General features: G+C 41.7%; 1 protein-coding gene and 1 long non-coding RNA gene across 3 annotated transcripts in view; one reads left to right on the top strand and one right to left on the bottom strand.

Annotated features, from left to right (window-relative positions):
- Positions 1-13,746, bottom strand: part of lzts1 (leucine zipper, putative tumor suppressor 1) — a 23,579-nt gene extending 9,833 nt beyond the window's left edge. Inside the window, 1 exon segment of the mRNA XM_034090436.2 lies at positions 13,596-13,746. Within this exon segment, the coding sequence (XP_033946327.1) occupies positions 13,596-13,708 (113 nt within the window). The 5' untranslated portion in view covers positions 13,709-13,746.
- On the top strand, positions 6,052-26,926 carry LOC139434449 (uncharacterized). Of its 2 annotated transcripts, XR_011643804.1 has the most exons (4): positions 6,052-6,151; positions 26,126-26,232; positions 26,622-26,682; positions 26,795-26,926. It is a non-coding gene; the product is annotated as an uncharacterized lncRNA (long non-coding RNA). The 2 variants fall into 2 exon arrangements; XR_011643803.1 differs by lacking the exon at positions 6,052-6,151 and having other exon boundaries at positions 26,108-26,232.

Genomic DNA, 26,926 nt, shown 5'->3' with positions numbered 1-26,926 from the left:
CTTGTCCCTGTTTGTGATTGGTCAAATGTAGCTAACCCCGCCCCTTTCACGTGAACGCGCTCTCAGCTGGTGAGGGAAACCCTGGCTTGATTTACCGAGTTGATTAACCAGCGTAGTATGACCGCTGAGCGAGATCTCGTTTGTTAGGGTTAGTTAAGATAACTCAAACATATCCAGGATATGTTGAACTGGCTTTGTAGTAGGCCTAAAGGGCACAGGTGGCTGCATAGCAGCGCTAATGTCAAACATTATACATTATATTTTTATTTTACCAGGATGCAGTGACACAAACATTTGGGAAGGCTTAGCCTACAGTACCCGCCAAACAAACATATATACAAGAGCAGGTTGTATATCCTGGATACTTGAATGCAGAGCATGGGGATCGAACTAACTAATCAAAATAATTGCCAATTTTTTATTAATTACATTTTAATATATTGAGAGTGGCTGAAACTATGACATTTTAGAAGTTGTGAGAAAAAAGACAAACAACTTCTTTGACCACACAATGTGTGTCATTTATTAAAGGAGCCCTATAAAGCTTTTGGGGTTTTTCCATTTCCTGTCATTTGTTATATAGATTTGTGTGCATGTAAATGGTCTGCAGAGACTCAAATCCAAGTTCCCTCCAGAGGGAGCTTCTCTGTCCCACACACTGCGATGTACATCCGTAAAACAAAGTGACATCACAATGAAACAATCGTGCTTCTATTGGCTAGCGCTCCAACACATTGAACGTGATATTTCTGGGGGACATCTCTAAGCAGTCGACCAATCACAACAGAGCTGGCCAGCTAACCAATCAGAGCAGCCTGGGCTCTGGTTTCAGACAGAGGGTGAAAAGAGGAGCTGCAGCACAGGCAGTCTGATAAACATGAAAGCATGAGAGCATGTCCCAGTTGAGGCACTAAATACACATGTGAACCTGAACATGAGCTGAATAATAGGGCCCCTTTAACACATGCTATAAAGCAACCATTGGGAAAACAATACTTTCCACACTATACATCACCATAGTAACTGTCACTGTCCAACTGTTACTATGATAGGATACGTATAGCATAACAAAAATGAAAGATAATAGTGTATGTGTTACCACAGATAATGTTGAATCATGTTCATAAAGTCCGCTACAAAATAAAGAATGAACTAAAAGAGATAGGATTCATATTTTTGTTGTTTTACTATTCTTATTTATAATACAATGATATTCATTCAGAGAGGTAAAAGGGATGCTCTCTATTGGCTTTCTCCAACTCCCCTTAAAACACAACAGGACCCCAGATGCTGCTCGCCATGATCTCCAGCCCACAGGGGAACATCAGTGAGTTAGTAGCAAAGGGGCTGATCAGGCCTGGGGGCTTCCCTAAACACCTGGTCCTCAGCCTCCAAGCATTTCATAATGGCCACACTAACAAAGCAGGGCCCTAATATCCCGCTGTCAGTCACATAATAGTGTACATTGCATTTGGCTCGAGGCTAATCCATAATTATTGGTTGCACAGTTGTGTTTCTAACTAGGATATTCATAGCTGTCAGTGTCACTTCCTTGAAGTGTGTTTGAGAGGCATAGTCGAAGGAAAATATTCCGAATGAAGGCGGGCGACCGGATCAAGGCTGTCACTTTCCATCGCCAAGGAAACAACGATAAGCAAGATGAGACGTGTACGAAATAGATGTTACATCATGAGGAGAATAATAGGAGCATCAGAGACAGACAGAAAGTTAGACACAGTTGGAGAGTTTGAGTGGTTTTCTACGACAACATAAGAAGCTGACAGTTATACTCTATTTAAGGTGAAAACAGGGGAGGAAAGATAATACTAAATTGCAGAGAGGCTTCTAATCTTGGAAAAATCAAATAGTCTTCCGTTTTGTTTTTCTGTTTCCCTAAATGTAACCTGCTAGTAAGTAAACCGCTTATGTTAATGATGTTGAGTATATGTATAGCAGTCTGTGGCCCTGATGCAAACCCACTCTGACACGACTGCCTCTCTTCTGCTGCTTAACTCCAGCCTTCACTCTCACTCTTACATCCTCCACTGACATGCCTGAAGTAATGAAACAATAGATTGTACTTACTGCCCGGTCAATCTAAGCATCCATTTCTCGCAAAGGCCCCTGCAGAGTCATACATCCCGTCCTGGAGGAAGTGTGTGTACTTCTGTGTGTATGCCCTTGAATGAACCAGCAGCAACATGCAAACCTCACACTATCTCCAGTCAGGAGGGTCTGCTAACTGTTTTGTGGAAGGGGGCGTGTCCTTCTGGTTGGCCTGTACCCAGCTTTGCATTATAACTGACATGTAAATTCAACTATGTGTGTGTGGGAGTGTTTTGGGACCTCCCTCTCCCCCCGGGGGAACTAGTGTACGACATGTGCTCCCATAGAACTGGCGTGTGCCGCTCAAGTGATTAAGTCTCAGCCTTCACAATAGATATTTTACACCCCCAGCGTGCCCCCCTATTCTCCCCACTATCGCCCACATACACCCTCCGTTTGTGCATCGACTTACTGTGTAATAACCATTCATCCTTCACCCCCCCCCTTCCCTTCTTCCATCAGTCCCTCCCTCCATCCATCCGTCCCACTCGGCGCCCTGCACCCACCCTGAACAAACAACACTTCATTTGAACTGAGAAATAAGGCGCTTGCCCTCTCTCTTCGTGCTCTTTGTCTGTTGAAGTGTGCCGCTCTTTGTGTGGACTCTTGTGTGCCGGTTGATGTATTCTCCCCAAACAGCCCAGGACCATATTTGAGCGTTAAATAAATGACTAGTCCTCACAATGAGAAGGCTAGAGAGCTTCAGTTTTATAGTGATTTGCCAGCATCCTGCCTTTATGCTGTTTGTTCTGATCCACACACTCTCACACACCTGCACACAAAGAACACACACTTTCAAACTTCTGAGTCTCTCTAAGAGCAGTCGAGCGTTCAGAAACCCACGGAGTACACACTGTTGACAACACACAATGTGGATGAAATATAATCACACTTCGCGACAGAAACATTTACCAGTGCTCCAAGTGAACAGATATTAGAGGTCACCAGAAAGAGTCGGTGATGCAGCCTTTGTAAACTACGCCCCAAAACTGTGGAACACGTTACCCAACAATATTAGGGAAGCCAATACATTAGGCATTTTTAAAAGGCAGCTTAAAATCTATTTACCAAAGCATTTGACTGATTTTACACTATTATACTGCACTATTCTCCGTGATTGACATTGCACTATTTCTCTATGTTTTATTCCCCGTGTTTTTATTTTTAATTATTTTAATCCACTTGATGCTTTGCTCTTGTTTTACACTGATTTTATGTCTTGTTTTTTACTGATGTAAAGCACTTTGAACTGCAATCCCCTGTATGAAAGGCGCTATACAAATAAAGTTATAATTATTAAAGTTATTAACAGAAGAAATATGGCCCCCGAGCTCTGCGGCTAACAAAACAGGTGTAAATCTCACACCCCATTGTTGTCAAGAGTAAAGTAATACTTTAAAAAAGGACGGCTTTATTACCGCATGCAGCGGCGGAACTCCACTGATTCATTGATATCACCCCGAGAACAATCGATAAAGAAATCCGTTTGTTCAAATGGAATGAATGCGAAGCAGCACGACCCTATACTGTGACATCGTTCAACAGACAGATCTGCACCAAAGTGTACATCACCTTACATCGTGCGGTCGGCAGGTTCTTTTTCCCTAGAAAGTATTTTCACAAAGTCTACAAAGAGGATCGACCATCATCTTTTTCAGCAGCAGCAGCAGCAGCAGCAGCAGCAATGCTCACTCATCCTTTTCGTGGCCTAGCATTGTTCCTCCGATTAGTCCCATTGTGCCGCCCCCCCCCCCCAAAAGCCTGTTTGTCTGGACAATGATCCGACCATTTCACTTTTACGTTCCCTTTCACTCACTGGCGAGAATCGTTCAATTTCACTTCTATTTCACGCAAATATTGAAGGGGTTTAAAATTCTATTTATTGCTTGATCTTTGCACATTTTAATAAGCAGTTCAAATGGTCTGACCGTGTGACTTTTAAGGGGGCAGTTTGATTTAAGACCTTTGGTGAGATGGGATCATGAGGTGTGTGTGTGTGTGTGTGTGTGTGTGTGTGTGTGTGTGTGTGTGTGTGTGTGTGTGTGTGTGTGTGTGTGTGTGTGTGTGTGTGTGTGTGTGTGTGTGTGTGTGTGTGTGTGTGTGTGTGTGTGTGTGTGTGTGGATGCATGCTTATATCTAATCTTATATCTGATGGGCTGCATGTTTTGTTTTGTGTCTGCACAAAAGAGTGTGTGTGTGTAGTTGGGGGGGGAGTTGTCTTGCTTTCGATCCCCAGCTGACCTGCCTGACACAAAGCCCTGTAGCGCACACGACCAGCTGACAATACACCCCCCCCTCTCGCGCGCGCGCGCACACACACACACACGCACGCACACACGCACGCACGCACACACACACACACACACACACACGCACGCACGCACGCACGCACGCACACACACACACACACACACACACACACACACACACACGCGCACACACACACACGCACTCCGAGAGCATAGCCAATCCATTACCACAGCCAGTGGACGGCAGCAGTGTGCTGTAAGGGTCCAGGATTTATACCTGTCTCCCAATGACCGTGAACTTCTCCGTTCTCACTGTACCTCTTCAATGCCACGGTGCCAGATGGCATCATTTTAATTCTCACTGTCATATGGTAATTTCTAACAGATGCATGTGTAATCTATCTAGTTCAGTGTGTCTGTTTTTTTAGGTCACTCTAAAACAGATTATGTTTCTTTGTTCATATGCAGCGTCTTAAGCTCACACACAATTTCATACACTGTGTTTCTTTACATGAATGCCAAATCTGCTGAAACTGTTTTCATAAGTAACATACTTTTAAAGAGATGTTTTACTCCATGCTTTAGCCAATAACTTTGTTGTAATTTAAGGTTAATCAAGGTCATTTTAACATAACTTTGGAGGATTTAGGGTTAGGGTTAAGGAGACCTGGAAATAGTCAAAATCAGAACAGCAAGAGACTAAATATCCTAAGTTCTTCATATCAAGCTCAAAAACACTTTTCCTAATAAAAATCAACGGCATTGTTTCTCTTAACCGTCCATGCTCAGATATATCCACGTCTTTAAACTCCAAGCCCAACCCCGATGACATCTGGGTTTTATTTCCTGACTTGTTTGAATGCCCGAGCCACATAATTTGACATATAAAATACTTCCGATAATAGATAGACTAAACTTACATTCTGTGGAGTCCCTCTCTACCATTGACTTATTACTCCTTTTCCAAAACGATGAGGCTTTGTTTTTTATTTATCTTTATTCTTAAACACATTTCTTGTATTGTATTGGCTGCCAATACCTTTCACTAAAGTCAGTTTGGCGTCGTTTAGACTCAAACCTTACTCGATGCAGATAATTCATCTCAGTTTATATTGTTGTTAAAGTTTGGTTATCATTGTGAGATAGCGGAGATGAAAGCAGTTTGTTTTGCAGAAGCTTCCAGTACTCATGTTCAAGTGCTGGCAGGGATGTCTGACTTCAAAGCCCTTTGAAAGAGTAGACGACTGAAGAACAGCTCAACATTTACAACTCAACATGTGGGCCAACATAAGCTCTAACTGACTGTGATTTCACAAGTAATACTTGTAAATTAAAGTGGATCTATCATGCTATATTTGAAAAATATATTGTAGGGCCATACTATCTATATAATGTGTTTTTACTGTATTTATTCCTAAAAAGTCTTTTAATTTGTTTTGTAAAGCACTTTGAATTGTCACGTACAGAAAAGTGCTATATAAATAAACTTGCCTTGCCTATACGAAACATATCTGTGAAGTTTCTTTTCAAAACACCAAACAGATCACGCATTGTAGCCATCCCTCATACTGCTCAAACCCCTCTTTTGCAGCCCTGTTAGAGAAAGGCAGATTTTGGGTCCTTAGCTTGAAAAAAAGAAAAGAAGAGGAGGCGGAGCTAATGCCTGGTCAGAATTCTACCGGAGATAAAGTTAAATTCGGTTGTGATAAAACGCCATCCTGTTTAAACCACGTCAAGGATTATTTCTGAAACAGTATGGAGCTCAAATGCTTTTTCTCTTGCGGGTTTATCACAAGGTGAGTTCTTTTTTTATTTCCTGCTTTTTAAACACATGTGCTCTCCAGTACAGAGGCCTGTACTACGAAGCTGGTTCAACATAACCTGGATATGTTTGAGTTAGCCGGTTGGCCTAATCCAAAACATACGCGCTCTCGCTAAACGGTCCTACGACGCTGGTTATCAAGTGGATCGCTCAAGCCAGCCGTGTCCTATCTAGTTAGGTGCGCGTTCACATGAAAGGGGTGGTATTTGGAGCAATCGACCAATCACAAACATGGAGAAGCGCACTGACAGCGCAGCGTCATACTTCCTGAATGAAAAGTCAACTATAATATTAGACATATGAAGAAATTAAACTTTAAACATCCATGACTAAAACACTTTATCCAGGATCAAAGCCACAGAGCTGCACCTGCAAGGTGAATACAGCTGGCAAAAGAAAAAGTGTTTGAATGCGTACATTAACAGGTTTATGATATCACTGTCCCGTCTAAAACACGATCTGACTTTAATTACATTTGACTCGAGTGTTTCGTCAACTTAATGTGTTGCTTAAAATAATACTTCTGCATACAGTATGTGACGCTGTGAGTGTTGCACGGCCAGATACGGCTCAGCTGACTCAGATAAGGAGATATATGACACATTATGAAGTGATATGCCGCGGACTGTATGTACTTAATGTTACTTTGATCCGGTTACTTATGTTGTAGCAGATATTTAATTAAGCTTTCTTAACGCTAATGTTATAATAGTCAGATTGCTCTGAAGATGGGAGGTGATATTCTATTCATGTTCACGTTCACACAGTCGGTGAATTTTGACGGCCGTCTTTCCTGCAACGGAGGTTTAAACTGTATTTCCTTTCTCCTGTAATATGACTTAATCACTTTAAACTCCGCACACTGAGCTCTGATTGGTCAGCAGGCGGTGCTTTCACTGAGTTGATCTCTTAGCCTGCAACCTAACCTGCTCCGGAGCAGGTTAGCCGCACAGCATAAGTTACCATGGAGATCTAGCCCGCTAAAAAGAGAACCAGCGTCGTAGGACCGGAAAGCCCGAGTTTTCCCTGCAGTTAACCCGCTAAGCGAAAATCCTGCTTCGTAGTGCAGGCCTCTGGTTATCTCTGAGTGTTAGCGAGGCTTGCTAATGTAAACAAAGACGTCCAAAACACGTCAGGCATTGTTTCTGATAGCAACTTTCTGTGGGTCCACCACCGCTATAATATTACTTCACAGCGGATGGAATCTGTATCCGCTTGTTGTACACCCGTTTTTAAAAGATTTGGGTACGGAGGAAAAGAGAGGGTTTTATTTTCGACACACCGGGGACACATATTTATGTATAAAAGACATCACAAAGTGCATTTTGCATGATAGGTCCCCTTTAATTTCTAGCTTTAGTCTCTCAATAGGAATTTTGGTTATTTTTGTAAAATCATACAATAAAACATTGAAGGCAGTAGTAGGGCAACCACATATTTTTCCTATGTGCAAAATACAATTATAGATTTAGAACATCCACAAGCGCTATCTAGCATAAGAACAATGTAAATGGTTAAAACGTCTGTTTAGGGCCTTTTATTTCTGAGTGCGAGATCAATCTGAATCAATCCATATTATGTCGCTCGATCGTCTAAATGCATGCAGAACATACTGCTCCCGGTTTGATGCAACACGTTGGATAGCTGGAATCGATCCGGTTCACACAGAGTAACAGATGATTCACATGTAATGAAGCAGGCATTTCTATTATCCCAGGCGTGACACTGGAGATTAAACTCACAAATGAAAGCGAGGACGAGAAGAAACAGGTCCTGTGTGACAGGAGAGATCATTTCCAGAGAATAATAGGCTGATGGTTTGAGTTACTGGGAAGTCATACTCCTTCGATTTCTCTATCATCCACATGTGGACTGTCACACACACGCACACGCACACACACATTCCCATGTCTTACCCACTGTGGCTGAGCTGTGGGGATGAGTAATGTGGCTTCCAGCAGAAGCATCAACTGGGAATGAAGTGTGGGGTACAGACAGCCATCTATCTTCCACTCTCACTGCTAACACTATCTACTAACCAAGCACACACACACACACACACACACACACACACACACACACACACACACACACACACACACACACACACACACACACACACACACACACACACACACACACACACACACACACACACACACACACACACACACACACACACACACACACACACACACACACACACACACACACACACACACACACGATGGCAGCCACTAGCAGCTAATTGGGTAATCCGTTTAGCGCATTGTAAAGGAGATTGAGCATGAATAGCGCTTCGATGCGGAGCAGCATAGCAGACACTCATTACGGCCCTGGAGTACGGAGATGGAACACCAGGCACGGGACAAAGAGAAAGAAACAGACATGCAAAGACACAAGTGTGTGTGGAAGACAGATTTATATTGTGTGGATCTAACTAGTGCATTATACACTGATGCTACTGTGCAGCAAACAGTCAATGTGTCCTCTGTTCAAAGTGTGCATGTAGAAAAAGGCTTTCTTAAACGCACGTTCACTTGAATTCCGCGAGTAATTGCTCATTAATTCGATCTCGGTGTCTTTTATTGGCAGCCGCGTGGCCGCATCTTTCACTACAGGCTAGCTTTTAGTGACGGACCCCCCTGTATGAATTAGATTGCATTCAGATACTATTATGTGCATCCAAATGAGACATTAGGTCAGCCCTACAATCAGCCTCCATGGTTTTAATAGATAGAGGTTGTGTACACTGCTCACTAGTGTTGTCACGATACCAACATTTTGGTTTCGATACCAAGTCAAGAATTGCGATTCCGATTCTTTTTCGATACTTTTCTTAAAAAAGGGGAAACACGGAATATCGGCTTTAAAATTAGGAATAACAGATGATTTTAGCAGTCAGAACAACTAAAGCAGCAGTGTCACTAAGAACAGAAACACCAAAGAGTCACATCTAATATAAATATATATAAAAGCATTTATTTTAATTGTGTAGCAGTGAGTTTAACATTTTGGCAGCACTGTTGAGCATTTTGAAAATGTATTGTCATGCCTCTGTGCTTAGTCTTTCTATCTTTATAGCCACTGGTGTAAAGTAACTAAGTTCATAAACTCAACAAGTACTACTTGGGTACAATTTTGAGATACTTGTACTTTATTTAAGTATTTCAATGTTTCTTTTGCTACTTTGTACTCCACTACAGTTCAGAGGTACATGGTGTACTTTTACTCCACTACATGTATTAATACCTTTAGTTACTTTACAGATGTGGATGAATGATGTGAAATATAATCAATACTTAAATCAGACTTTAGTTCCACCTGGAGTAAATCCTCCAGCTACCCTGCAGTCTACAAAGTACTTCAGACTAGCTGCACCTCCACCAGCTTTGAGAACACTTTCATGATCAATCATTATAAAACATATATATATATTATTCTGAAATGGACCAATCTGCACAATGACTACTTTTACTGTCGCTACTTTAATACTTTTAGTTGAGGAACATTTTGAATGCAGTACTTTTACTGTAACAGACTATTCCTACACTCTGGTGCTTCTACTTTTACTGTCGCTACTTTAACTATATTTTGATGATAATACTTTTGTACTTTTATTTGAGGAACATTTTGATTGCAGGATTGTTCCTACATTCTGGTACTTCTACTTTAACTCAAGTACAAGACCTGGGTACTTCTACTTTTACTCAAGTACAAGATATATACTTGTACCACCTCCGTTTATAGCCTATGAAAAAAACTAATAGAAAACGAAGGCTAAAGCTAACGTTAGCAGATAGTGATGCTAGTTTGCTAGTTACGTTTGCTCAACGATAATATTGCGACAGAAACACTTTTCAGTGCACATCACGCTCTGTCGGCTCCGACAGGGAGCTCTGCTCTGAACACCTGAACGGCCCGTTCACAGACTTCTGGCGTCTTTTTTGTCAACAAGCCGAAGCGCAGCGGCAGTTGCACTCCCACTTGCAGCCATGCTTCTCGTTTTCTCACATGCTCTGGCAGCTAGCGCGTGGCCGCGTGCACGAGAGAGGGGAGGGACTTAGAGCGTGCTTGAGAGGGGCGGGACTGAAGGCACGACTGCAGTGCAGGGAGTGGAAGCAGAGCGCTGAACACACACGGCTCTTATTAAAACGGCGCTTTTTCACGGGAGTACTTTTCCCCGTCATTCTTAAAGTACCGATACTAATGAAACGGAGGAATCGTACCGTTTTTAACGGCAGGGTATCGCGGTACCTTTCAAGTATCGGTACACCGTGCAACACTACTGCTCACTGAGCTGATATGGCTGGCCTACTACTGCTCCTTTAGCTCGGGCATTTGCATAACCTTGGCAGATGGAGTGTAGAGGAAAATGCATTTTCAATGGAGTCTAAATGGAAGCCTTTAGTGCTCTGACAAGGATGGGAATTGATGCTCATGAATTTAAGAAGTCCTAAAATAAAATTGTATTATATATTCCTTTATTGAGCGGCATCCATCCTTACACGATTGATTATTTTATTACAATATGTCTACGCACATTTCTGTAATGCTTTAAACTAATGCAGTGACCTGGAATCAATCCAAAAATAGTTTCACAGAGTCGTATGCGTCTTAAAGTTACAGCAGATCCCCAGCCAACTCCACAGCCATGAAATATTTACATGTAAGGCTTTTATCCCACTTATCCCAAAAGCAAGAGAGAATGTATTGAAACACACGGGCGTATTTTTAGACATTTTGAATTATTGCTCATCCATTATCCACAAATATTTACCTTTTCCATTATCCTTCACTTGTTTTGAACACGCCGTGTCATTTATGCATGATGAAACAGCCGCATGAATATGAAATTGAACTTGATGTATTGTCATAAAAGCTTAGTTCTCGTGTCGGATCATTATTTGGACAATAATTGAGCTTTCAGCATGAAAAGCACACTTGCAGTCAAAGTACAGAGTTGTGATGGTGACACGTATGAGCCCACTTGATAAAATAAATAGACAAAATATTAATTTGAGATAAGCATCTTTTAGGGGCCCTATTATGCTCATTTCAGGTATTTTGTGCCTCTACTGATGGCTGTGTTGTGATTGGTCAACTGCCAAGAGATGTCACGCCCCTTATCACGTACATTGTGTTAGAGCGCTAGCCAATAGAAGCGCAAGTGTTACTTAGTGATGTCACTATGTAAGGGAAATAAACAAACAAATCCAAGTGTGTGGGAGAGAAACTCCCTCTGGAGGGAAGTTTGGGATTGTAGCCTTTACAGACCATTGACATGCTCAAAACCCTATAACACCCCATAGGAAAGGCAAAACCCGGATAAGCATAGAGCCGCTTTACATAAACTAAAACAACATAAACTCTCTTAAGTTTTCTGTTCCTCACATGGTCACTCCACCATTTCTTAAAACTATCCTATGTGTTTTCGTTTGATACGTTATAACTGTGGAAGGACATTCATAGGTGCAGAATGAGGCTTTCCTGAGGCCTATTGACCCCGCAAGCTGAAGACTCAGTGATAAGGTTGTCAATCTGGAGTACAACCATCCTCCCATCCTCCTGTGTGTGTGTGTGTGTGTGTGTGTGTGTGTGTGTGTGTGTGTGTGTGTGTGTGTGTGTGTGTGTGTGTGTGTGTGTGTGTGTGTGTGTGTGTGTGTGTGTGTGTGTGTGGTGTGTGTGTGTGTGTGTGTGTGTGTGTGTGTGTGTGTGTGTGTGTGTGTGTGTGTGTGTGTGTGTGTGTGTGTGTGTGTGTGTGTGTGTGTGGTCTAGCATTACTATACTTGTGGGGACCTAAATCTGTTTACACAGTCACGTGTGGGGACTCGCTTCCCTTATGGGGACAAATTGGAGGTCCCCATGAGGGGGATCATTAATTTTAGGGTGAAGACTTGGTTAGGGTTAGGCATGTGTTGGTTATGGTTAAGGTTAGGATAAGTCTCCAGGAAATGCATGTACGTCAATGTAATGTCCCCTGAAGTGATGTGTACATTGTGTGTGTGTGTGTGTGTGTGTGTGTGTGTGTGTGTGTGTGTGTGTGTGTGTGTGTGTGTGTGTGTGTGTGTGTGGCTGTGGGAGTAAGAGAAGACATAACAAACTCACTGTAAGGGGTCTGTATATCTTTCTGGAAGCAGCTGGAGATATGTGCTGCAGCTCCACCATAACAGCCCCCCTGACCTTGCGATGCTAAATTGTTCATGGTGGGAAACTCTGTGTGGTTCTTTCAACCGTTAAAAGTCACGTCTGTTACTCACCTGCTGTGCACAGTCGCTCCGCTGACTCACATACAATGAGAATATACCTCTATTCTGAGCACATGAATCAATAATGAAAAGTTTGCAACATCATACAGAGCAAACACTCCCAGAGATGGTGGGATGCTGCATTTGGGTATCTGGGACAGTTATTTTAAGACGCGTATCCTTTAGCAGGTCATGACAGCTCCGGTGGTTTGTCACACGCTAGGGAACTAAACTGCGTTAGCTATTATGAAACAACTGCAACTATAATCCTGCACTTAACATCAGATACACAGCTTTTCTCTGCCGGGACTTTACAACTTGCCACATTCATCCTCCACACCCCCTTGTGATTCTTCCGCTTTTCTTCGCACAATAAGTTAGAGTCCAGGGCAAAGCTGAACATGCCCGAGCAGGTGCCTTTTCCTCTCGCATTCACCTTGTCACCAGCAGTAAGCTAAGTCATGCTCCCCACAGGTCTCAACACATATCTCTGTGCACAGGTGTGACAGTCTTGAGACTATGAGGTTGTGCTGAAGGTGAATCGTTCCCCACACAGACCTCCACCTTGTGTAAATTGCACTGTCAGATTATAAGAATATGATTTGAATGATTTAGGAGAATCACAGGGTGGGACCGATATATGGACATTAATACCTGCTTGAAACACCTTTAACTACCTGGCTCTGTGGCCAACGCCATTCATTTCCTCAAATTGCTGTGTATAGTGCAACATCTAAATAAAGACCCTATCATTTCCCTAGTTTTAAAACAATGGTTTGTCAAGTTATGGCTTATATATAATGGTAGTTGTCTGCAAAGAGACACAAGAAAATGTTGACTTTTCAATCAGAGCTGGCATGTCGTCAAACACAGACATGTTTTGACTTTGAGCTTTTTTGGAAATAGCGGGACTTGGATCCATGCTGAACAGCTTTCAGTCAACTAAGTCAAATGGATATACCTACATGTGGAAACAAAATAAACCCATGCCTTCATTTGGTACCTTACTTAGTATAGCTAAACAACTTCCCACAAGTCACAGTAAGTCAGCCCCCTTTAACACATCACACACACTCAACTCTGTAATGCCACCCAGACTCACTGTGAGTACTCTGTCACATGCAATCGAACAGCCACAACTTTCCTGCACGTCCCGCTGAAGGTGCTTACCTCCATAAGAGTCTGCCTGCCCCCACGTCACAGTCACAGATGTGTGCTTCTGTTGCATGATCTCTCTCGGTCCCCTCTTCAATACCTGGTACGGTACAGTCAGTCCGTCCCATCTCCCATACTCTGAACACAGTCACATTCCTCCACACACACTCTCTTTCTCCCTCCCTCTCTCCACAGTGTATCCTCGTTGCCTCCCTCCCACTCTGAACATCAAACCCTGCCTCCCATCTTCCCTCCCTCTGCTGCTAGCCTATCTCTTTAGTTGTGAACTATTTCTTTATTGTTTCTTACTCTCTTTTCCATGGCATCATGCCCAGCTATTCATTTTTAAACCACTTTACTGCCTCCGCATGCCTACATAAAGCACATCATCCCTGCCCAGCACAAATATCTGTAGGCGATCTAAATGTTTAAACATGTGAATCTTGAAATTTAGATTTTATCCTGCGTCCAGAACGTGTGATTATATTGATGTGAACCTGTGTGGCTGTTGGGCTGATGACTCATCCACGCTGGTAGCCACCGTGCTCTGCTGCCGAAGATTTAACCTGCTTCACTGCTTCAGCTGAATGCATTGGCTCTCACAGGACGCCAGGGGCGGATCTGTTGTGTTTTGGTTTATTTATGTAACAGATGAGTTGAATAAATGATCAGGAGGGTGGTGTGCAGGTTATAACCCTGCAGTGCAGTTCTTGCAGTACTTGACATGCCAACACATCCTTCCATATCACTGCTTTGTCTTTCTGTATCCATCATGTTTTGCCTCCATGTATTTCTTATCATTCTTTCCTTATTTCTTCTACAGTCTATGTCCAGCATTTTGCACTAAAACTATCTTCTGCATCATAATTAGAAGCAGCAAAACTTCCAGTCTGTTTCACACATAATAACGATATAATACAATTACGTTCTAAGCTCCTGGCTGTGAACAAAATGAACAATATTCCTCTTGGCTGTCTGGGCATGTCTAGTGGAGATATAATGACGATTTTAGACTTCCTTCAGTGTTCCTGGAGTGCCAATTTGTCTTTAATATATTCCCCCCTGTAGCAATCAGCCCACAGAATGTCATCCCTTTTATACTCAGTGGGTACCATTGGGTGTATATATTTGTATAATGATGTGTTTTGGAAGTTTTATACAAGCCTGTAATTTAAGTTGTGACAAAGTGACCACATCCAGGTTTATTGATGTTGTCTTCAGTTGTTTTGTCCTCATCACACATGCACTGCCAGGAAAAGGTACACCGTGTCATTGTCTGAGCACTCTTAGAAAGCCCTGCATTTAACTACCTATTTGCCCTCAAAAAGCATCTTCCTTTGTGTGTATAGATTTTCAGATTGTGTGTGTTTTTTTGAGTGTGCACATATAATTTCATCTGAAAAGAGTGTGGGTTCTGAAATAATCAGTTTTGTACCATGCGGCAAGGTATCAATAATAATGTGGGTTGTTACAATGATGTGTGTACCTTAGCAACCCTTTTGGGTGTGAGTGTGTGTGTGTAGAGTGCATGGTTGGGAGGGTAACTTTAAGACAGAATCTTGTTACAATTACGGTGGCAATTTATGATGGCCAACCAGTACCACTGTCACTGGACACAACAAGTATGTTTTTATCGGCTTATTTTAACAACGGGATCGCATGATTCCTTCCAATATAATTGCAGATATGCTGTAAACTATCTAGCCAGGACCGGCCCTAACCAATTTGCTGCCCGAGGCAAGATTTTAGCTGGTGCCCCCCACCCCCAAAATGCAGACACTCACTATGCCTCGCGCATTCATGCACGTGCACGGTTGTGGCATGACCACCAAAACAGAAAGATATGGACACAAGATGTGTGCAACTGTATTTAGTATCCTATCCATTTGAACATGATTTAAGGGGGGTGGACCTAACATCCTCTAGGGGAGTCCGGGAGCATGTTCCCCCGGGACGATTTTTTTTAATGTTGAAGTTAAAAGCATCACTCTGGTGCACTTTGAGAGCAAAATGAAGAGATCTATGGATACATCTCTCAACATCCATTTGAAACAGAACTGTAAGCAGATTTACTTTTTCTTTATGGATATTTTACAAATCACTCCTCTTTTAAACTGTATTCTTGTTTATTAATAACAACTTTTTTGTACTTTCATATAGTATTTTATACCTGTTTTTCATCTATTCTCTTATTTTTTATAACTATAATGATCATATAAAGGTGTGCCTTTACCTCACTGAGCTGGGGTATTCAGAGCCGCTCAGTCTTTCAGGAGAGAGCTCTCTAAAGCTCTCCCCCCCGCGGCCGCTTACACAGCAAATTCCAATGTTAATAAAAGCTGTATACGTTTTTTGGGAGTTTGATTTATTTAAAATGAACACAAATACAAAATGAATTCCTATAATTGCACACTAAAACCATTATTTCAAAAAAAATACTTTCTTTTTAAAACCTCTGGGGCTGGGGCGGTTCAACTTGATTTGGGGGGGGGGGGGTGCCACAGTTTATGGGCGCTGTACGCAATATAGGTGTAGTTTTGTTAGTATAAGATAATAAGATGTACTTTGTTGATCCAAAATTGGGAAATTGTGTTGTTATGAAATTAAATTAAAAAAATGTTTTCCCCCCAATCTTTGGTGCCCCCGATGAGTTGATGCACCCTTAGCATTTGCCCATACTGCCTATGCCAAGGGCCGGCCCTGTATCTAGCTAACGTAGCTAACCTAGTAATTTCGAATCTACTAACAAATGTGAAACAGACTAGCTGCGAGAGTGACAGTTGGCCAACTTTATAATCCCGAACTTAAACAAACGCTCCAGTCTCAGCTGTGTGCATCACTTTTTAGTGGCCCTGTTTCCGTTGTGGTTTGAGCTTCTTTCAGCATGTTGTATTTGTGGCGTTTTGTTTATGCAGCACTTTTAGTTAAGCCTGAGAATGTTTCGTCTAGTTGGTGAAGATGTTTCTTCATTTGCATGTGGTTTACATTCCTGTTTTTAATATTTGCATTGTTTCTGAAAGTGCAGCGTGTTTCTCCTAATGGATTGTTTTTACCCTGATCTAATTATCACAATATGAAAGTTATATTTCCCAATTATTTTCTGTAACTTTTGGAGTATTTCAGTTTCAAATACAATGCAAATAAATGAAAGAGAAAAGCACACCAGTATTTTGTGTGTCCACCTACTGTGAAAAGAAGATATTAATATCAAAAAGAAGAAGATTGAAACTAGCCTAAATGAGAACACAAAGCCAATACTGACGGCACAGCTTCCTATTACAAGTACTGGACAACACGTTTGTTTTATCTAAAAAGCATTTACCTGTAAATGTTGTTTTAAATTAGTTGTTGACTAATTGGGTGATGAGAGTATATTAACACCTGGAAGGCACACCTTGCACTGATAGATAATGTTGCTTCTCTTTCTCTCCTTTGAACACAAAATAATGGCGCAATGTCCACCGAAAGCCTCATTTGAACTAAAGTCCACGATGATGAACTGAGAGCTGGACTCGATTCACCTGTTTGAGACAAGTGTGTGCACATGTGCCTCTCAGTATTGTAAATGTATTGGAACATTTTAAACCTGCTAGTAATCCCCATTGTTGAAGAATGTAACATTAATCTGATTACATATATTTTTATTTAACTATAAGGAAATACAGTAATCTTTTTTTGTATCCTGATCACATATTAACATGTATTCCATTACACCCTAAACTTGATTGTCTGTGTGTGTGTGTGTGTGTGTGTGTGTGTGTGTGTGTGTGTGTGTGTGTGTGTGTGTGTGTGTGTGTGTGTGTGTGTGTGTGTGTGTGTGTGTGTGTGTGTGTGTGTGTGTGTGTGTGTGTGTGTGTGTGTGTGTGTGTGTGTGTGTGTGTGTGTGTGTGTGTGTGTGTGTGTGTGTGTGTGTGTGTGTGTGTGTGTGTGTGTGTGTGTTTGCTTGCATGCACTGTCATATACATCTCCTGACAGGTCTCTAAAGATCGCATTACAGGAAAACAATTAAGAGATGTTTGTGTTTTCTGCCAAAGTGAATGAACCGGCGTGATTACTCATGTGAGTTTTGTGTTTTCACTTCTTGAAGGAGCAGACTGTCACACTGGGAACGGGGCCGCAGCAATTGATTGGATTTTATGTTAAATTTACTCTTCCAGAATGTACCTCCTTTTCTTGGCCTGACCCCATCTCCCTGCTTAGCCCCCCCAACACACACACACACACACACACACACACACACACACACACACACACACACACACACACACACACACACACACACACACACACACACACACACACACACACACACACACACACACACACACCACACACACACACACACACACACACACACACACACCACACACACACACACACACACACACACACACACACACACACACACACACACACACACACACACACACACACACACACACACACACACACACACACACACACACACAGACAGAGGAAGATCAATACCCAGTTGAATAAGTAGGCCAGCTGGCCCAAGAAACTGACCCTTGTCAATGAAGATGGCCAGATGCTGAACAAAGATCACACACACACACACACACACACACACACACACACACACACACACACACACACACACACACACACACACACACACACACACACACACACACACACACACACACACACACACACACACACACACACACACACACACACACACACACACATTGATGTCACTTATACACATCTTCATGTATGTACAAATTAAATATGTATAGAATATGCATTCAGACCCTAAGGATTTTGATGAACTAGTTCTTTAACAAGTATTTAGAAATTAACACCACACACACACACACACACACACACACACACACACACACACACACACACACACACACACACACACACACACACACACACACACACACACACACACACACACACACACACACACACACACACACACACACACACTCACACACGTTGCCAATTTCAAAATCCAATTTCTTATGTAAGCCTGCTCTATATTTGCACATATGCCTTTTTTTGGCAGACTGGTGGATGTCGGCAGCTGAATGTGAATCCAATATGAATCCATATAACACTGGAGATTTAAAGGACACTGTTGAATCATAATAGTATCACAAATTGAACAAACACGCACAGTCGATGTAGGATTTACCACTGTCATTTACATTTGTAATGAGCCATATTGTTGTAACGTTTGATTCAGAATGTCCTGAAAAGTTGGAATAAAACTTAAAATGAAAGTTGTTGTTGTCTGTAAAATGAAAGAGTTTTTTATAAAAGTTTGAGATTTTTCACGAATGAGTTATAAAACATGCTTACTTTTACCAAATGATCACTGCTTCTAAAATATTCATTAGCAAAATGGTTCCAGAATAGATCAAAAGCATGTACATTTTGAACCCTTCATCTGCACTTTACGACTCCACTGCAACTACGATCTCTTAAAAATCGTTTTTGTGTGGAATATTTCCAAGAGAGATTATGGAACCATTTCCCAAAATATATTCCAAATCCCTTATGGGAGGACTTCATAATGGTAATCGTCGGTAATAAATGAAAGCCAAACCTCTCCACCACAGGAAACTGCTACTCGTTGGGTCGTAAACAGGTAGCAGTGACATTGACGCTCCAGTTTAATTACCGCGAACTACTCCCCAGTGCTCCTTCTATCTCTCTAATAGCATTTCCACTGCTGTCTCAAATGGTTTGTGGGTACTACACAAGGCCCTCTATCATGTAAACTGTCTATTTGGGGAACATTCGCCCCTCCAGAGCCTGAATCACTCAGCCCTGCTGCAAAATATTAACTATGCATTTTTTTGATGGTGCCGCTGCACTAACAAGCTGAATGGCCTTCGGTAATCCTCAGGCCTTGGTCTTTTTTCTTAATTTCCCCCCCCGTCTCAAGTCAAGGCTGACAGCTCCGTCGTGTATCAACATGTTCACCTGGGGCCGAGCAGAAGGGCAGATAGAGATAATATTGACAGTCGAGTTGGAGTCAGACACAGATAAATGATGCCACTCTGGACAAGACAGAAGTGGAAAGAAGAATGAACAAGAAGAATTTGGGTAAGGAGAGAAAGTGCACACAACTATGGCTTTAAGCTAAAGATGTATTGATTCTGTTTTTTTTTTTTCTGTCCCTGTCTCAGAGGACACGCTTGGCCTATGATGTATGGCCGCCTCATTCTCTGCCGCTGCGAAAGGGGACACAAGTCAGGGAGTCAGGCACTGCGGGAACGCTTTGTACTTCAGGTGTACATCATCACAACTCCACCGAGAGCTGTGTGAACCATAGAGAGAAAAAGACACGTTGACCTGCTTGTTGACCTGCAAGAACATGGCTTCCCGCTGAACTCAATAAATCTCCTGCGCTCACTGCCAGACAACAGACAACATAACCTTGCCATCGATAAATACAATCTATACACAGATTTGTATTTTCCCCTGGCGATAATACGTACAACTTGTACTGCAAGAGTTGGAGTGTGAGGTTGCAACACACACACACACACACACACACACACACACACACACACACACACACACACACACACACACACACACACACACACACACACACACACACACACACACACACACACACACACAGACACACACATGCTCACACTTCAAAGCAGCGATGGTTGTCTCTCTCTGTGCGAGGCAATTTGCTCTCCCCGAGATCTCTCGCTCCGGCAGCATATAAATAAGCCTGGCACCGAGCGGTCAGACTGCACAGTAACAGCCTGTCAGGTTAGACGGGGACAATAAAGTTGTCTGTCTGTCCCACACACCTGATGAGTGGACCGAGTAGAGCAAAGCACGCATTACACACCCAGACGCTGGTGTTGTCACTGAGACGCCACGCAATCACATACAGGGCGTTATTAGCATTGATTTAATGTACCTCGCTCAACTCCACTAAGCCACAGTTTGATAAGGCTTTCATTCATCAACACGGAGGGTGTGTTGAAGGTGTCAGGCACAGAGCCAAGGCGAGCATTGTCCTCATAGACCAGTGTTTCTCAAACTTGTTCATACCAAGGACCACTTAACCAATAAAAAAACACTCGCGGACCACCTAACTCCACAAATATCTAAAAACACATCGTTTTTCTAGAACAGATTAGAAATCGCCTGAAAATGGTACAAACAAGTGGAAACATGTGTAATGAAGGTGTTGCGCTGGGCTATATCATGCAATCGAAAGTGAAACTTCAGCTCACACCATTGCGGAGATATTTCCGCGAGAGTGCGGACAACTTAAATGTATTTATTTATTTCAAATGTGAAATTTTACCAATATACCCACGGACCACTAGGGGGCGCTCACGGACCACCAGTGGTCCGCGGACCACACTTTGAGAAGCACTGTCATAGACGAAGAAGGACTGACTTTAGATAAGGGTACAGGATCAAGCACGTACATATCTGCTCATCAATACATGTTGACCCGATGAAATATGCAGAAGTGAGAGATATTGGTAGGACAGGGATGCCTCTGGCGCTCACTAATCCCTATTAGAGCTGCCGTTTCACCCTTATTTTACCTTTTAGACCGATTTGCACATAATCCTTTTCAATTGTGGAGTTTAATGGAAGAATCCTTTCTAATGATTTTAGTTTGTGATGCAGTGGCGTAGAGGTGCAGGGTGACTGCCCGTATGTAGTACAGATGGATCACTGCCAAAGTCACCCTGATGCAGCCGTGTTACCCCTAGGTGTTAACGTGCATCTTTTAAATGTCACAAATCAAGTCATCAATCCCTCCTGGTGGTTAACACTTCACAGGCTAGCAACAGTTTGCTGCGTTCACAAGTCTTCAGCATCTGCTAATAGGTATTATATGGAGTGTAACTAAGCAGGTATTGTAAATTGCGCAGTCAGGTAGCGTGAGAATAGCAGAATACACTCCATAATCTGTCTTCTTCATAGAGCAAGGTCAGTTTATGTTATAGAACAGGATAGAATAAAATAAAAACCTGTATTGTCATTATACAATTAAAACAGAAGAGCTATTCCTTTTTAAGGTGCCATCCAAACATTCAGAAGAAAATAAATTGCTCGGGATCCTATTGTTTTTTGTAGTTTCTGCTAAAGATTGATGGTAATATATGTAAATTGCTAAAGCTGACCATGCCAGTGTCTCAATTGAATCATGAAAAAGCGATCTGCTAGCCAGTGCAGTTATTACTTTACACAGAGGCCAAGCGGGTGAAAAATGGCCTTCAATATCATGTAATTAAGCTTATGTGAACACTAGCACAGTATTAAACGAACGTGCTAATACTTGCTTCACTAATTAAAGCAGAGGCCCCACTGCACTAAAGCACTTATAGACATAATACCAGCTTGTGATTGCACTTTATTCAAACCGTTATTTTATCCGTCTTTTATTCTCTGCAACAAACTGTTATAAACTGGCACCTTAAAATAACCCCAATTCACATAACCTCCTCAGCCTCAGCCATTGTGTCAGTCCTGATCTTTCCTGATCACTTAATCCCCTTGAGCATGGCTGAAGTAACTAAGGTGTGGTGACAGTATGAGGCTGAAATCAGCTTCTTCGTGTATAAAAGAAAAGACAAATGTGATGCCTTGAAAATCTTTAGTTGGAGTGAAACTGAATGAAGTTGCTTATCTGCTCACAAGGGGGCACTGTTGCCATTCACTTCATAAAGTCTCCTCACACGTTATTTTTCATGATTTACTCTTTCTTTGTGATGATATCATACATGAAATGAAATATGTTATTCCTTATAAGCAGAAGGGGGGTATTAACAACAGCTTACCAATTTCTCTCCTTGGTTAAAATGAGCTGAGTGCTGATACGGGGGGCAGTTCCTCCATTGTGCTTGGTGCACACAGGGTCTCTGTTAATTTCCTAGCTCAGTGGCGAGGCAGTCATTATCTGAGGATGGGCATCTACAATGGATAATTATCCTGGGAAAAAGGATTTCAAACTGTGGAGAAAATACTGCTTTCAGCACGGGGGCCTGAATGCACAAAAACACTGGCTAGCAGTTAGTCGTTGCCATTACGTCTCTCAATCTGCTTTTTTCCAGACGCCCAGTTGTGATTTGGACGAACCCCAGACGAAACAATTAAAACAATGTTGTTTCTACATAATTCTATATCTATTGCTGTTTTAAATCAAATTTGATTTGCTGGCTGAAGAGACCAGATAATAAAGTGTGTAATTTGAGTGAAGAGTGCACACAAATGTGCAGTTGGCTCAGGTGCATGCATACGCACATACCTGCAAATACACTGAAATGAAATTATAGTGGAGGCTGTGTATAAGCTTGACGTGTTTCACTCGCTGTTGAATTCATATCAATAATTACTATCTTATATTTCAAAGGGAGCATTTTGGAGGTGGGTTGTTTTAAATGGACTCTTCCTTGGTGAGAAAGCATCCAACATCAAAGAGAGAGAGAGTCCATTTATCAGCACAGACACTCTGACTTTCATGCACTGATTTACAATTTTAAAGAATATGGGGGGCTAGTGGACCTCAATGAGAATCTCCTTCTGCTGTCAATCATTTTATCGGAAAGTCGAAAGATAAATGACTTGACATAATGTCATGTCAATGTTATCTCTACCTCTTACATGAAAATCAATACCACGGTCAATTCCTTTGTGTTCGCGGGGACTCAATGTGAATGATTCAGACTGGTCTTTTTGAAAGATAAAACAGATCTTGTATCAGAAGCGTTTTGACCTCACTGTGCTGAGAGAAGTTCAGTTCGCTCATACGCCCTCAGAACGTAGAAATTGCTATTTTATTCCACCGTGGACGTCATTTCTTATCGGAAAAAACCATGCAGAGAATCAATTGATGCCCAGCAATGCTGTGCGGTAAACCTAAATAATATTAGAAGCTTCACACACACTCAGACATACTCACTACACACTATTCCCTCTTCCCCGTTGCAGAAATGTTTGACCAAAGCAGGGCAAGTGAGGAAAAAGCCAGATCTTGAAAAATACATTACATCCTAATAAGGTTATCCTCTATAAGATAAAAGTTAAATAAAATAAGAGGAAATCTCTCTATATCGGGGAATAAGTGGATGACAACACTGTGCTCTGATTTGTTTCTGGTGTACTGCTTTAGCTCAATGTAATTGGCCATACGGTCTGCAGAACACAGGTGATTTACAGATAAGTGGGTCTGCATGAGGCCTGGTTCAGGCTAATGCTCATACATTCACGTCAGCAGTTGGTCTCCTTTTTGTTTCAACTCATTAGACCTGAGTGCTGCAGAGGGCGGGGGAAAGATGGAGCTGAGAGTCTAGAGCTGCAACTCTTAGAACAGCCATGCAAGTATATGTATAATTTCTAAAAGGGAAAGCTTCATAGTGCACTTTACTTACTTTTTATTGTAGCTTGCCAACGGGGGTGCTGGGAAAGTGAAAAATGAGGAGAGACAGAGAGTGAGAATAAATATAATGAATTTAAGGCTCTGTCACGCTAAACCTGTCACTGTCACTTGAATACTTAAGTTTGGGATGTTGGGATTTTCTACTTATCCTCTACCCCCTCACAATTTAAATCCCTTTCCCAAAGACACATTATTATTCCCGTATCAGTGGATTGTGTGTCCCAGGTGACAGAAGATTAAAATAAAAGATACCCACAAGAAAGACAATTCCAGCCGAAGGTTTTGCAATCTGATTATGAACCATATCGTTTGTATGATAACACACATAGGCCTATACCGTCTCGTTGCTAGAGTTCTTGTCCTCAAAATACCAAAGTCTACCTTTGCAGTGCTATTTCGTTGTAATATATTTAAGTGTGTACCCACACTTATGAATGGCTATAATACTTAAATGAAAACTTTAGATCAGAAGGCCAACACGGAGTATAAAAGGTGTTTCAATGCCACTGCCTTGGATGAAGTGGTCTGCTGTGTATTAGCTTTGAAAATGCTCCAATGTTAAACAGAATAACTCTTAATCCTTCTGTCTGGCCAAAATATCTCCCTTTAAAATCACAGCTAAACAGATGCACAGTAGCACTTCTGTGGAAGCATTCAAAACAAATCATCAACTTTGTGTTTTTCCATTACTGTCTTGTTGTCTTTCCCCATTAGCTGCAAGCATCAACAAGCAGCCATCTTCTCTTTCAGCGTACTTGACCCCCTCAATTAATCACCCCTCCTCCCTATTTTCCATGAAATGTTTACCGTCTTCCTCTCTGTCCAGCCCTACTCACTCTATCATTTCCTTCCATCTCACCAAGTCTCCAGTGATATCTTCGTAAAAGATGGAGCAGTCATCATGTCAGGGATGGAGAGCCAGCATTCATTAATGATAAAGTTGTGTAGATTTCTTGAAGATATACCACATTGATTCGCCTCACTAAAAAACTCCCTGTTGAGCTGTTTTAACGTAAGGGCATTAGTCAGTATCAGCGCCATATATAGATATATTATATGGCTCTGGTCAGTATGTTTGGGAAATGTGCTTAATCACTTTCTTGCGAAGATTAAAAGATCAATACTATCTGCCCTCAAGGATCACGGTGAGCCGAAGGCATGTTAGCTTAGCATAGCATAAAGACTAGCTTTGACCAGCATTTACATTATTTACTTATAGAGTTCTCTATTAAACATATTTAATATAATATGAAAATCGAGTTACCCATGAGTTATGAGCCAGATCTTTCTTCCTTTGTATGTACATTGTGTTCCTGGCTCTTCCTGTTTTCAGTGTTTGTGCCAAAATAGAAAATCTTTGCTATGAAATATTGCGACTCATTGTGCTCTGTTACAGCAATAGTTCAACCTTTAAGTGAAATACGCTTATTCTCTTTCTTGCTGAAAGTTAGAAGCTTGATAGGTTGCCAGTTCTGAAGTTACAGCCAGTAGCTAGTTAGCATATAGCATACAAACTGGAAACGTATAAACAGCTAGCCACAGTAGCTACGGCTAGCTACAGTATCTACAATAGTGGGTACAGTATCATACATGTACAAGTACAAATACCGTGGCTTTTTTGACAGTATCATGGTATTATGGTATTTTTTTATATTATTATTGTGCATTTACCATGGCATATTTTTTCCAGAGCACATACTGTTTACTAGGTGTGTGCAGTGGCGACTGGTCATTAGGCACAGCCCCACCTAGTGTCAGCAGAAAGTATTAAAATAATGATTACAACAAAATACAAAAAATAAATTAAAAAATATATAAAATATATTTTAAGATCATGTTTAATCATCTGATTCGTCTGTACATTGCTGTTTTAGTATGTGTTCTTCTAATTAGTGTCTACAGTGTGTGCCTATTGAGCTGTTTAGAGCCATGTGGGACAAAACCCGATCCTGCCCCTCCCTCTGACTGTCTAAGTGAACGGTGACTGTAAAAACTACACTGCGCATGCTCAGAGTATTTTCCTATTTAATGTGTGTGGCAAAAAATAATGACCATAGGGGCAAAGTGCTGCCAGAGCCATTTAATAGAAGAGTTACGACATCTCTGTTCACTCCAATGGACCACTTTTTTACAGCAATGGCGGATCGTGGATCCTGTCAATCGTTCCCCGGAAGTTAGCGCCAAGGCTGGCAGAGCTGTGGAGTTGCAGCATAATAGACCGTCCGTGACGGACTTTTAAAGGTAAGAAGAAGTTTAAAGATGTATATTGCGGATATTATCAGTACATCTGATTCTAATGAACATGTGTATTAAAGGATGGCAGTGGATTATCCCTAAATTAGTAGATTTAGGGAACGTTTACAGATAACAGATTAAGCTAGCATACCGAAGCAAGTTAGCAACACACGTTGAACAGCCTTTTAATTGTAAATTCCGTTCTCTCTATGTCATTTCGTCCAACATGTTGAATTAGAGAAGAGGGGCTTCTAAACGGGATTGTATGCGGGGGTGGAGGGAGTTAAATATTAGATAAATATAACTTTGGTGCGTGTAAGAGTGAGTGTTTTTAGCAGAGCCATATTGTGTCCTTGTGATTATGTTGATTATTACCTGTCTGTATAATGTTGCAGCCCAGCTGATTCTGGATTGATGGCAAAGGGAGAGGGACTTAAGTGAGAGTGAAAACACAAGGTACGTTTAATACTACTGTTTTATATAAGTAAACACGTTATCTCCCCAAGGCAATAGGTGTGCTATATAGGTGTGTATAACCCTTTCTCCTGTCTGTTGCTCCCTCTCTCAGCACAAGAACCAGAGGGGGGTTCAATGGAGCCTGAATACCTGCACTGAGACCCTCACCCTGCACCCTGAGTCTCAACTCTGTGTTTTTCAAGCCTTTCCCTGTTTTTTTGTATTAAACAAAACATTAAGCTTT

This window comes from Pseudochaenichthys georgianus, chromosome 9 (genome assembly GCF_902827115.2).
Source record: "Pseudochaenichthys georgianus chromosome 9, fPseGeo1.2, whole genome shotgun sequence".
NCBI classification, from domain to species: Eukaryota; Metazoa; Chordata; class Actinopteri; order Perciformes; family Channichthyidae; genus Pseudochaenichthys; species Pseudochaenichthys georgianus.
The sequence above is the reverse complement of the archived record's forward strand: the minus strand, read 5'-3'. Positions and strand labels throughout refer to the sequence as shown.